The 13,412-nt window shown below is 38.5% G+C and overlaps 1 protein-coding gene across 4 annotated transcripts in view; it reads right to left on the bottom strand.

Annotated features, from left to right (window-relative positions):
* Positions 1–1,824: 1,824 nt before the first annotated feature.
* Tusc3 (tumor suppressor candidate 3) overlaps positions 1,825–13,412 on the bottom strand; it is a 149,172-nt gene continuing 137,584 nt past the window's right edge. For 2 of the 4 annotated variants that reach the window (XM_039094389.2, XM_039094388.2), the window contains 4 exons: positions 12,345–12,419; positions 9,801–9,891; positions 6,128–6,191; positions 2,088–2,282 (listed from right to left, as the gene is read on the bottom strand). In XM_039094389.2, the coding sequence (XP_038950317.1) occupies positions 6,173–6,191; positions 9,801–9,891; positions 12,345–12,419 (185 nt within the window). In that variant the 3' untranslated portion in view covers positions 2,088–2,282; positions 6,128–6,172. Of the gene's footprint in view, positions 2,283–6,127; positions 6,192–9,800; positions 9,892–12,344; positions 12,420–13,412 lie in introns of all 4 variants that reach the window. The other 2 variants (XM_008771294.3, NM_001004212.1) reach the window with 2 other exon arrangements.

Here is a 13,412-nt window from a genome sequence, read left to right on the forward strand (position 1 = left end):
AAACTAGAAACCAAGATCAGCAACCATTACTGCTAACAAGGAATTAGAGTAAGAGAAGATATAAGGCTTTTATCCATTCTATTGGGTTCTAGGTGTTGGTGGCTTAATTACATTTTTGCTTGGTTGCTATAAGCCTATTTTCAAAATTTTTGGCAAAATAGATACTGGCTTCTAAGGAGGACTGGATCTCTTGAGTTTCCTATTCTTACTCTTACTATATCTGCCATCTTCTGAGTAGTATACCAACATTTAAGAATGGCACATTCTGTACTATCTTATGCTGAATGTATTTTATTGTTTTTTTAAAAAACAACAGGTTCTCTGGCAATATGATAAAATATGAACATTTTTTTCATTTATGTGCCTGTGTTCGGGTATGAACATAGAAGGGCAAATACCAGGAAGGCCCAGAGGCACTAGAGCCCCTTGGAGCAGGAGTTCCAGTCCTTGAAAAAAACTGTTAATTAATTGACTATATTAGGAAAATTATAAAACATTGCCTGAAAAATTTCTTACTTATAAAGGATAAGGAAATATCTACCTCCCGACCTCTAGTACATGGGCTAAGATGGCCTGGCTACAGGCTTTAAAGTGAGATTTGAAATGTTTTGTCAGTATATTATAATTACCTGTATACTAACTAGAAAATAATTTTAAGATACAGGGAACAACAAAATTTAATTATATCAAATATCTGTTATTTTTAATGTTTAGCAAGAAATTCTAATTGCACTCTCTGAAGTTGAGTCAGTTAAGTTTTGAGACTACAGTAATACTAGATGGACACTACTGCAATTCAAGTAATACCTAGGGTAGGCACCAGGCAGATAATTTGCCAACTTTTCCATAAATGGCATTTCAATGCTGAATTTATTAAATCTGTGAAGTGAACTAAGGAAATTATGCCTTAATAACAGATATCAGAGTATGTGATAAAGCTAATATGGTTCTAAATTATAATGTAATTTCCAAGAATATTAGCACATTTCGAAAGATAACAAACACATTCTCCTAGGATATATTGCTGATAAACATGCTCCATTAATCTTTTATAGCTCCTACCTTCATAGAAATTTCTAAGTACAAAATAGGTAAACTGAACGGATAACCCTAGTCCTGTTTGTGACTATACAGCCGGGACTGCCAATGGATGAATCACTCCGCAGTTTTGCTATTCAGGTATTAATGAGAATTAGTTAATAAGCTTTTAAAAATGTTAAAACTTATTGACACAAATAAAGAAATCTCCTGAATTCATCTTTGAGTTGCAGTACACAGTTAAAAAAGTTTCAAAGGCACAACTTCTATTTTGGTTTTTTGCTGGTTTATACTATCTCTGTAACTCACAGGAACTTACTTTCATTTCCTGTCCATTTAAAAGATATGAGGAATAAATATTGTGATGTACATGCTATACACAACACTTATGTTGGTTATAAAGGTAATAGTAGTTACACTCCTTCCTGTGTTTGGTTATCAAAACTCTTCATTGAGTCATCCACAGAAAAGTAACAATTCACAGGGATCCCGTCTCCACGGTGATAAGGCAGAGGCTTCCATTCAACAAAAGAAAAGTGACCGCGGAAGAGTAGATTGGATCTCATGACTCAGAATTTGTAAAGGATTTTGAAGAAAAGGGTGAAATAGTGTCAGTCGCGGTGTGCTGGCTCTCCTGCCTGACTCCATTGGAGGTGTGGTGACAGTGCATGTTAGGTCCCCCCAGCTCCTTTCTTCAGGCTAAGGATCTGAAGTGGCATTACCATTTCTCCATGTCTTTGTCCTCTATGTATTATGATCTAGTTGTGAAGAAGAATAACAGAACACTTTTGTAACAGTGTACATCCTTTATAAGTGAGACTGAAGTAAGAATTACTATCCACACGACACAGTTCATGCATATGCTCTAACTCTGTACAGTACTAGCAAGTCTTTTACATTCAGTCCATGGATCTCCTTACTAACATGGGGTATCCTTACTTAGAAGACACACAGTTCTAAAGCATGGATTCATAGTTACAATGTCATTTATTTCACTCCTGTAGCATACATTGAGAATATTTAAAAACACTTTGATAGTCCATTGCGGATTACAGAATGTTACACATCCATTTCTATAAATTAAATGTTTTAGGAAAATCCACAGTTTAAAAAAATTATACAAGAATAAGCTAATGTATCACAATCAACAAGGAGTGAACCTCAAGAATTCCAAATAATATAGTGTCAGGAACAGCTTCTCTTCACTTTATGATAGTCCGAGGTGACTTCATTTAATTAAAAAGCTGAAAGAGAAAGGAAATTATTACATACTGAGCAAAAGAAAAACACAACAAGCTATCGGCTTTGTTCTAAATTAGCTCACATAAATGTAACAAAAATATCATAATTATATTCAGCTAACTGGAACTGCTCTGAGGGTCTGCTTTTGAAAGGAGCCCCTGTAATAGGGTCAGGCTTTCAGAAAGGACTGGGTCGGTGGTGACAGAGTGTGTGCTAAGAGAGCAACAGAGAAATCAGCAGTTACAATGGAGACATAGGGACTACAGGGAGTGGACTGGAAATAATATCTATGTTGGCTCTCTTAAAGAAGTTTCATACTTTTACTGCACTTACAATTCTTTTGCTTATATAAAAGAGTAATTACTTACAACCTAAGCTATCATTACCACTAAAACTACACCTCTATTAAAGCAAAAAGACTTTTATACCTTTATACTTTTGTGCCCTTTTAGAACTAGAAAGGTTACAAAAAATTTCTAATATTTAGAATGTCGTATCTGCAGAGCAGAATAAAAGGAACTCTGAGATTACACTATATTTTCTTAAATTTATTTGTGTGTATTTTGCCTGCATGTATGTCTGTGTATCTTGTATGTGCCTGGTATCCAAGAAGGCCAGAGCATGGTGTCAAGTCCCCTGGGAGTGGAGGTAAAGTTGTGGGCTACCTACCCTGCTGCTGGGAATTAAACCTGGAAGACCATCGCCAGTGATCTTCACTGCCGAGCTGGCTTACTTGTCCCCTATGATTTAACATTTGTAACATAAAAACTGACTCATGGTTAATGCTATCTGTTCACTCTGGGGTGCTTTTCCCAAACCTAAATGCTCAATATTTTTTTTTTTTACAGTAGTCACTTTCAAATGCCATTATGAAATGACTTGTGTAATCAAACTAACTTACTAAATGTCTTAATATTAAATGGTAAATCTAGTAAACACTGTTACTTTTGGCTAGAGGACTTCAGTTTTGTTCCCCCCAACCATATGGTAGCTCAATGCCATCCATAACTCCCATTCCATTGGGTCACATGTCCCTTTCTGGTCTATGGTTACTAGGCATGAATATCATTCGTGCAGGCAAACACTCAAAAATATAAAAGGAAATCTTAAAAAAAATGTTTCTTAGAAAGGAGCTAGCTCTCATACTCAGGGTAACCACTCAGGATGTTTTTTATATAAAGACACATTGATGTCCATGTTTACGGTCATGTATTTAGTTATCGGTACTTCTTATTTCCATCTAGCTTGAGCTAATGTACCTCCTTTTGCTTTTTCTGTTCCTGTTTAATGTTGTTGAAATATGGCCAAACGGGGTGACTGTTCTTTTATACTCATACTTTCAATGATTCTTGCATATTTCCCTTGTATTTACCAGTATTCCCAGTGCTGTCCGTTTTCTGAAAGACAAGCTGCTGATCTGAATGGGGCCTGCTGTCATGCTGTTCCCACAAGGCTATCATGGTGGTTACAGGACTCTGCATATTCATAGCAGAGATTGAGTCCTGGCTGGTTGGTACTGTATGGATGTGAATACATGCTCTGTCATCTGAGCTAACAGTCTACACTAGAAGCTACTGAGTAACAGAGTGAACTGTTCATGTAGTGACTGGATAATGTGTGCAAACATACAGATAACCCTCAAACACTTCCTTTCTTTTAGTCCAAGGTACATAGCTGTGTCTGTTGTCTCTGAAGCTTTACTAGTGGTCGAACCGTGTGAGGGATGCAGAGGATAATAGTGTATGATATAAAGTGAGGAAGGGCTCAACTGATTCTTTATGTTGGCTCTTTTCTTCATAGCCAGGATTCAGGAAAACAAACAAAACAAAACAAAACCCCTGCTGCTCCTGACTTCCCGAGGGTGATACTCCCAGAATTACACTAGAAAGGTCTTTGCCTAAAATTCAAAGTAACCACTTATAGAATCACATGATTCAAATTTCCGCTAATTATAGCCCCTTCTCAGAGTCGCTTTAAACCAGCAGTTAGCAAAGTGCTACTGATAATTAATCGACATGCGCTGTTGAGTGCCACAGAAGGGGCCACAGGAAGGTGAAGAACAAGCCATGGTCCTTACATCTGTCCACTAGACAGAAAGTCCGAGGTACGGAGAATGTCATTAAAATGGCAAGAGTGAAAAAAGGCCATGAGGGGACTAGTCTTTGAGCAGCCTAGGGTGAGGATGTGGGCTGAGTAGAAGAACTACAATTCCCTGTGTCAGTGAGAAGCTGAAGACAGGGTAAGTGGAAGAAGACATCATCTGGATGCACAGATGATGCTGACCTGGGGCAAGTAGAAATGAGCTGTTCAAGTGATTACGCAGTCCTGAGTCTCATAGCTAATACACTTGGCACTGAGACAATCAGGAAAAACAGAGGAATGAGTGCCATGTCACAAAACCTAGGCCTTGCAGCTAGAAAGGAAGAAGATCGTCAATTAAGTGCTAGGGAGGCAGGCCCGTGGGCTGAGGACTCCATCCTGATGGTTTCTGTCCCCTCCCCCTGCACTGTCTGAGATGCTGGAAACAGTGGCCCACACTTCCTCTTTTGAATTCACCTCTTCACCTCTTCATGGTGTTTTGAAAACACTGGATGTGCACAGTACTTTGAAAAGAAATGCATTTTGTACAACTAAAGCTGGTTAAGTATTGAGATGTTTAACTGCATTTTTGTTTGTTTTTCTCATTCACTGCTCTTCATGTTCTTGGCAAGGGAAGAGTCAGGAGCTCCAGTGGCCAGGGAGACTCTCCAATAAGAACCACATATGTGGTAAGTGGGCAACTGTCAGGTTTCTCATCAAATTGCTCAGGGAAAAGGACCTCCATTAAGTACAAAGTAAGTTGGATTTTCGTGTTTCTTTTTTAATGCTGGAGGCAAGGGTTTACTGTGTAGTCAAGACTGGCGATGAGCTCTTGATCTTCCTGCTTTCATTTCCCAAGGCAGGTAGGTATGTACCACACCTGACTACCAGTTGACTGTTAACTCCTTACAGCTACTGCTTTCACTGATCCACGTGCTCACTGCTATAGCCCTTAGGATGATCTCATTGGCCTAAAGCCCCGAGACCCTTTCCTTACTAAGAGATTATAGAACCCTGGAAAGTGTTCAATTCTGAAACAGCTTATCTTTTGACAAGACCTTAAGAAATTCTAGCTTTTCTTAGGAGTAAGAGACCCCGGAGAAGAAATTACTCTATTCATAGTTATAGAAGGCAATAGCTACCAAGTTTAAGGTCAGGTATCTACAGACTTTTTACAGAGAGGCATACTAAGTAGAAATTTTGATGACATGTCTATTAATAAAGCCTAGGACCAAGTCCTCTTCTGCTTCCAGCATTGCTCAATGGGGAAAGCTCCTGGAACAGTAAGGAAGCTGTAGTCTGCTACAGAAATTACCTGTAGGATACTACTTTTCTGAGATTTGAGGGGCTAGGATGTACAGTGAAGAATCCACATACCATTTTAAACTTTTTACTAAATTATTTTGGACTTAATTCATATTAATATTGGATATTAAGATTTATTTGTTAATGACAAATGGGATTTGGCTACATTTTTTACTGGGCAGAATTAAATATTTCTGTCAAGTGATTCACTTTTATATTCTATAAAGTGACAATAAAAGTGAGTCAAGGTGGAGGGGATGTGCTTGTATATTATTATTTAAATAATATACAGTTTGTCAAAGACTACTGGTGTCATGGGGGGGGGTTGTCCTTATAGCAGCAAAGTAAAGCTTATCAGGCTGCAATCCAGCTTATCTCAGCTGTCTATTTATAGAGTAGCACCTTGCTGTAACTGATCTTTAATGGTCTTTATTTGAAAGGTGGGGAAAATGAAAGGACTTGCCTGAGGGTACAGAGTTTTAAGTGCCTTGGTCCCAATCACATCTTCTCACTCAATGTCCAGATCACTTTCCAATACACCACAAGGAAATACAACAATATGGAAAAAATAATCCTTAAGACTCGATTTCCGTTTGCACATTATTATTATAAGATTTAGACTGATTTCTTAGTCTAGAGCAGAGCGTCAACAGACATTGGCGCCTTCAGAGCACCCCCACGTCTTTTTGAACTGTCTCTCTGGGCCTTTATGCATTCTTCAGATATAGAACTCAGCACGAGAAAGGTAGCACCAGTGAATTCTTGTCACTCTCATGCAGTCTGCACAGCAGACCTTTTCTCTATTCTTACAGCTCCAGAGTTTGCATTATCCTAGTAGATGAGAGACGGATATCTGAGATGTCTAAGTAAATATGAACTATGTAAACACTATACGTCACAAGCTCTTCCCCCCTGCTATGCCTGTTCATGCTCATCCGAAATTTTAGGCTATTATGAAGTTCCTCAAATGAATATCATCACATATTTTAATGCTATTGATCATAACTCAAAACAACAAAAGGCATAATGAACTCCATGTTCTTTTTTAATATGAGAGCACATTTCTGAGCCTGCTGTACATAATGAATTAATATGCAGTCTGATTTTTAACTGTCTTTCCGTAAGTTCTCTTAGTTGTGTGAGGCAAGTGTCCAACACCAGGGATGTCACGCAACAGGAATTAGAGCTCCTGGGGTTAGAGAAGGATGCAGGCCAGTACTCCCCACTCTGTTTTAATGGCTCTTTTATATCACCCTAAGGGGACAATGTATTGAAAAAACATTCATCTAGCAAGTATAAGATAAGAACCTACTATGTGCACAGACCTTTGTAGACATAAAATGTGTCAAGGACTGTTTCCCCTAATATAGTCTTCTGCAAAGGAAAGGAATGAAGCCACATGGGTGACTGTACATAAAGACAATGTGATGCAGTGAGGTGATGAGCGAATGCAAAAGTGCCTGCTGCAGATGAAGAGAGGTTAGGAGAGCCACTGAGAACCAAGAGGATGTCAGGGACTACACAAATATTACACACGATTCTGAGGTAGGTATGTGTAAGCACATATAAACTTGTATAGCTATGACACCGGCACGGGAACAGAAACTAGACACCTTTAGCTACTTGTCTCCAGCTCGCTAAGGGAAAAATGATGAGGATGAGGCTAATTCTAAGTCTCTAAATTACAAAAGGAAGACCTTAGATATTTCAATCTGATCTTGTGCAACCATAGAGTAGGAGCTCTTATTTAATAAAGTGCAAAAGCAAATCCAGAAGTTGCATTCAGATCTTTTGCTTCTAATTAGTTTTTCTCATTATGCTTGTGTCGCTCTGAGCCCGTTCAGATTGTTCAGTTAGACACACAGTGATGGAACGAATACAGACATCTAATGCTTTCTCCTACTTCAGCAGAGACTTTGATGACCCACAGATGTTTTTAGAGACATCTACAGAAAATACTTGTACGTCTGAGTGCCAGCAGAAAAGGCTGAGGAGATAATTATTAATAATCTCTAAGTGAATACCACATCTATCCATACCAGCATTGTCTTCTTAGAAAATCCAGCAAAGGATAAGGTCAATTTTTATTCAATATATAAAATTAAGTCAGGGCTACCAGCAAAATGAAATGTCTTCTGAATTATATGTCAGATGGTAATTAGATGAAATCTCTAAGAATCTTGATATTTCACTGGCAAGTTTCAAGGGACTCTGGAGCCCAATTAAATTCATCAAAAGGTTCAGTAAAAATCTGTTTTACACTCAAATGAATTATGTAAATATGAACCAAAGCTGCTTGGTGTACACTGTGAAGAAAACTCCATTTAGAGAAAAGTGTAAAATATGAGTGTCAATATTTATATCAGAATTAATGATAATTAGCATTAAACATTTACTGAATAATTACTACAATTAGTGATATTCAAAGCGACTTACATGTATGATCTCATACAAATAAAAATGAGGTATGTAAAACTGTCTTTATTTATACACAGAACACCTAGGAAAGTTACAATGTGTTTGTGGTCTCAACTAGACTGGATCAGGACAAGTCTAGTTATCAAAGTCTCAAAGGCGGTCTCTGAAGTTAATTAAAGTATGGGACAGGCTGATGCTGCAGAGCGCTCTCAGGATTAAAATGGAGAAGCCTTAAGCATGGCAGGGCCTCAGTAAGAGAAGCACCACCTAACCCTTGAGAGATGTGAGGCCTCTGGGAGTGGAGAGGCCTGGCAGGGTGTGGGATAGTCATGGAGGCGTAGAGACATCCTTTTGGAGACAGGGGAGGAGGAATGGAATGAGGAACTGTCAGAGGGCAGAAAGGAGGGGGAGATAACAACTGGATAAAAAGATTAAAGATAATAAAAAAGGCATGACAGATATATAAGTAGACGTTACACTTTAAGCAGATACATATATGAAAAAAAAAGAAAATAGAAATTTTGAACTTTGTGTGAAATAATGTATTGTGTGGGCCAACTTCAGATTATTCATTTGTATTTTAATCAAAAAAGGATTTCATATAGAAGAAATCAAGTTATAAAACTATAATGGAATTAATTAAAATTATTGAGAAAAGAAGGAAATGTTGAGGCCCTTGGTCCTGTGAAGGCTTGATACCCCAGCATAGGGGGATGCTGGAGGGGGCTGGGTGGGGGAACACCCTCATAGAAGCAAAGGGGAGGGGGCTTGTGGTGGGATAATCAGGAAGGGGAATATCATTTGAAATGTAAACAAATAAAATGATTTAAAAAAGAATGAAATGTTGAAACAGAATGAAAGCCAAAGCGTGCAGGAATTCATAAAGAAGCTAGAACATAAACCCAAGAAACTAACTTCTTACTGAAACAAAACAAGTGGGTGACCCACCTCCCCACTCCAACAGCACAGTGCAGTCTGAGTCTTGGAAAGGCTGCCTTCTGCTTCCTCACTCTCACTCTCCTTGCTAGAGGCACTGTGATTCCCAGGCTCTCTGGACCAGCTTTCTTCCCATCGATTCTGTTGCTTAGCAACAACTCCTCAAGTTTTTTCATCTCACCTGTTGAGTCTCATACTCACAAACCAATTTTTAGGGATGGTGCCCACATCTGAGTTATTTTAAGAGAGTTTATCTACATTACCAGTCCCAAGAGTCCAACTCTACTATAGTGGAGCCCTCACAGGGTGTGAGCCACCTTATACGGTAGAAGCCCAACTCACATTGGAAACAGAGTAAGCAGAAAGGGACCCTGATTCAGGTATTATGGTCCTACTATTAAAAGTTTGCAGCATCCCAAAGCTGCTGTAACTTTAAAGGACACAGAAGAGTAGATTCTAGAAGAAAGCAATCTTGAAATAATGTCCCAATTATTACAAATAAAGAAGTGATTATGTCAAAGTCTGTTACTTGAAAATCATTTTGTACCTATGCACACATTTACATTCATTCTAAAATGAAAATCCACAGCGTTAACAAGAGCTGTCTCTGCATAGTCCATGATGCTGAACAAATGCTGGGTGCCCCGACCTCAGACCTGTCTTAATAGCACTATAATCAAACAACTAGTGATTTAGATGCTTCTATTAACTCCAACTAACCACTGAAATACTTATACTGTTCGTTTAAAATGAAAACATCCTTATTAGTATAAATATATTACCTATATGGATAGCCATGGTACTTTGAACGAAATATTGAAAGTAGAAAACTGAAGAAGAAGACCACCAGGCCCAATCCCACGAGGCAAATGACTAGAAAAAGCAATAACACTGTTAGTGTCTTAAAACATGCCAATATTGACGCTTTTGAGAATTATTCAATTACAAAGTACTTACATTCAACAGGTCAGGCACACACAAGAACTGCAAACCAACTAATTCACAACACAAAATATTCATTATTTTCTATATTCTTTTCAATGGAAATGTACCATTGGGGTATTAAAACAACGAAATTGACTGACCTAAGACTTGCAGTGATTTTCTTCTTTTATGGACTTCCTGTAAGTACTAAAATGGTCCAAAGGCATCAAGAGAGAACCGGTGTGAAAGGTGACAAACATGCTTGTCAGCTCTAAGATTATGAAGCACTGGTTATCACAGCAGCGGCGTATGACTTGGCAGATGCTCAAAAAAAAAATCTCCTTCTCAAGATACCATGTGATCTTCATGCAGACACGTAATTCTAGCTATTGATTTCATAACTGCCTCAGTAGAGACCACATCACTTAGAAATATTCCAACCCAGCACACGTAAGACTAGGAACAAAATCCCGTGGGCAGCAAGCTGTGTTCTTAGTGGAGCCAGGGGCAGATGCCATTGCAGGGCAGGCGCTGGTGTCAGAGTACTGCTGCTGGGCTTCCTAAGACTGAGCGGAGAGCCCATTCCTGTGCCGTGCTGTGCTCCTGGCCTTCTATACTGCTGTGCACCACTGAGATGTAACAGCACAGACACTGCTTTCTCAGTTTCCATCTTCTTCTACTTCAACTGGGAATAGATGACTATAAAACAGTTCTCCTTCGTCTGCATTTGTGTGTATGATACTTACAAATATAATATATAATTCTGTATATTATTTATATATTATATATTAATATTTATATATTTAAATAAGATCCACTGCTATTAGTAAAATTAAAAACTACTTCTAAAGTTTAAAGTATATTACTAATTATTTGCAAACATACTTAGAATAAATAAAATAGTATTTAAACCTGACCTATAAAATTATACATTAGTGTTATCTAAATACTGTTTATGAATAAAACATTTGCAGGATAATTAATATACATTTGTCTGAGAGAATATTAGTAGTGAAATAATTAGGAAAAACAGGCAAAGACAAAAGATATTAAAAATATTAAGTGAGAAGAACACTGCAGTCAAACAGCTCTCTGATTGTACAGTGGGAGGGCCTCCCTTTTCCTTTGTGCATGAAGGAAAGCAGGGCTGACAGCAATTCCTGAAAGCAGGGAGAAGTGAAGGTGCTGTACTGCGAGTACATGATCCTGACATGCTGTACTGCGAGTACATGATCCTGACGTGCAGTACTGTGAATAACTGGTCCTGACGTGCTGTACTCTGAGTACATGATCCTGACGTGCTGTACTGCAAGCACATGATCCTGATGTGCTGTTGTACATGCAGTTTTTTTTTTCAGGAATATTGACTGCTGTTTGCAGTAGAAATTATCAACCATCAGGAGCATTTAGCAGAATTCAGGCACAACTTGTGTTGTGACAGCACTGATCTGTTAGCTTCACATGAATATTCCCCGAGAATATTTTAATTAATATTCTTTTGGGGACATATGTGCTTTTTATATCAAAATTTAGGTGAAACAAGTTCAAGGATTATAAAATAAAATGGGGCACTGCACACTGTAACTATATTTGCTGAATTATTTGTTTTAGAAAACCATGACATTAACTATCAAAAGCTACATGGCAGGAAAACTCTCCTCAAGTTCTTGCCCATTCCTGACCCACCATTATCTGGGCAGAAGACAGTCCCCAGACACTCTGCTCTGCTTGTAACAATACCTATTACCTCTTTCCTACAATCCTTTGAGAGTGAACAGTCCCATCAAAGGATAAAGGTTTACTCGCTTAAACTGAAAACCCGACGTCTGACAGGGTTATAAATCGTAGGAAAGCAGTAACAGCTAAGTCCTTGGAAAAGGCAGTTCTTGTCTTTCCTGGAACAGAGACTCCCATGTGCTCTTAAATGTCAGTAAAAGATGTGAGGGGACTGGACACTAATCAAGGGTCTGTGCACAAAAGATGCTTCAGCAGCAGCTCCTGTTTCTGCACTGGCTTCCCTGAGATGTCTGAGTCTCCTGACATAAAAATATATTACTGCCAATAAAATCTCTCAGGACTGTCCATCTGTGCAGAGAGGATGTCCCAGCAGACACCAACTGTAGCAGAAATGGGCCAGAGCAGCCCTGACAGGGTGACTCCACCTCCCTCTCCCATGCATGGAACTGGCAGGAAGCACCTGAATACCATTTTAGAAAAACCGTTTTAAGTTCATTCTGACATACAGCCAATAAAGAAACGAATTAAAACAAAAGCTTAACTTCCTGCAGTATAGATTGCCTCTTACAGAAGGCTGTGTTTAGGAAGGGCTGTTCTGTTTCCCCTTTGAATGAAATATTTCCTAAGACAAAAACAGAACAACAAATACAGCAGTATCAACTCACTCCGTCTTTTCCCGACATCCCCTTTGGAAGTTGCTGCTTCATTTAGAAGAACCATCCCCATGGTGATTGCAGCATCTACAGTAGTTGTCAAGGAAACCACAGACAGGTGCGAATAAAATCTGCTATTCTTTTTTCCTGAATCTAAATATAATGTTCCAGAATGGTTAAAGGACAAATGTGAGCAGGACAATCAATTCTTTGTATATTACAATTACCAATCTTTGAGTTTGTCTTAATTTTCCAGACTTTCATAACATATGAATTATACAGTTTTAAAAAACCAGTTATAAAATTTCAGTTTTCATAAAATATATATTTTTAGTTACAGTAGCACACATTACTAGCAATTCTAGAATATTAGAATGTATTTATAATTCCTTTTAAAAATTTTCTCATTTTCATAACATATCTCTTCATATACATGTAGTTTTTCTTGAATTTCAAAAATATTACTTCACAGATTCTACCTGGCTCCTGTAGCAAGGACAGTTAATTATATAAGCCTTATATAATCAAGTAAGTATATAATGTTACAATCTAACTAACCTAGATGGACCTGGATCCTGACATTTTAAGCATGAACAACGGCCATGCTAGTAGGTTTCTGTATTCATTGTTCAACTTGTCTGGGTTTAGAATCACCAAGAGCCAGCTTGAGCCCCACCTATGAGAGTGTTGCACATCTCAGAGGGTTATTGGAACATAGAAGACCCACCATGCATGTGCGCAGCACCGCTCTATGAGCTAGGATCCCAGAGAGAATGAAAATGAAAAAGTAACGGAGCCGGCCGAGCCCAGCACTGATCTCTCTCTGCTCTCTGAGGGCAGATGCAGTGTGACCAGCTGCGTCACATCTTGCTGACATGATTCCATGTCACTTCAAAAACAGTGGGTTAAATCACACCCTTCTTTAGGTTGCTCTTGTGAGATAGTTCATCACAGCAACAAGGGAAAGGACACCATTCCTCTACTTATTATGGACTTACAACTCATGGGTTTCCTCAGAACACACAAAGACGCCAGGCGTTAGAGCGATGGGATCATTCAACTTCTTAAATCAACCTTGTC

This window comes from Rattus norvegicus, chromosome 16 (assembly GCF_036323735.1).
Source record: "Rattus norvegicus strain BN/NHsdMcwi chromosome 16, GRCr8, whole genome shotgun sequence".
Taxonomy (NCBI): Eukaryota; Metazoa; Chordata; class Mammalia; order Rodentia; family Muridae; genus Rattus; species Rattus norvegicus.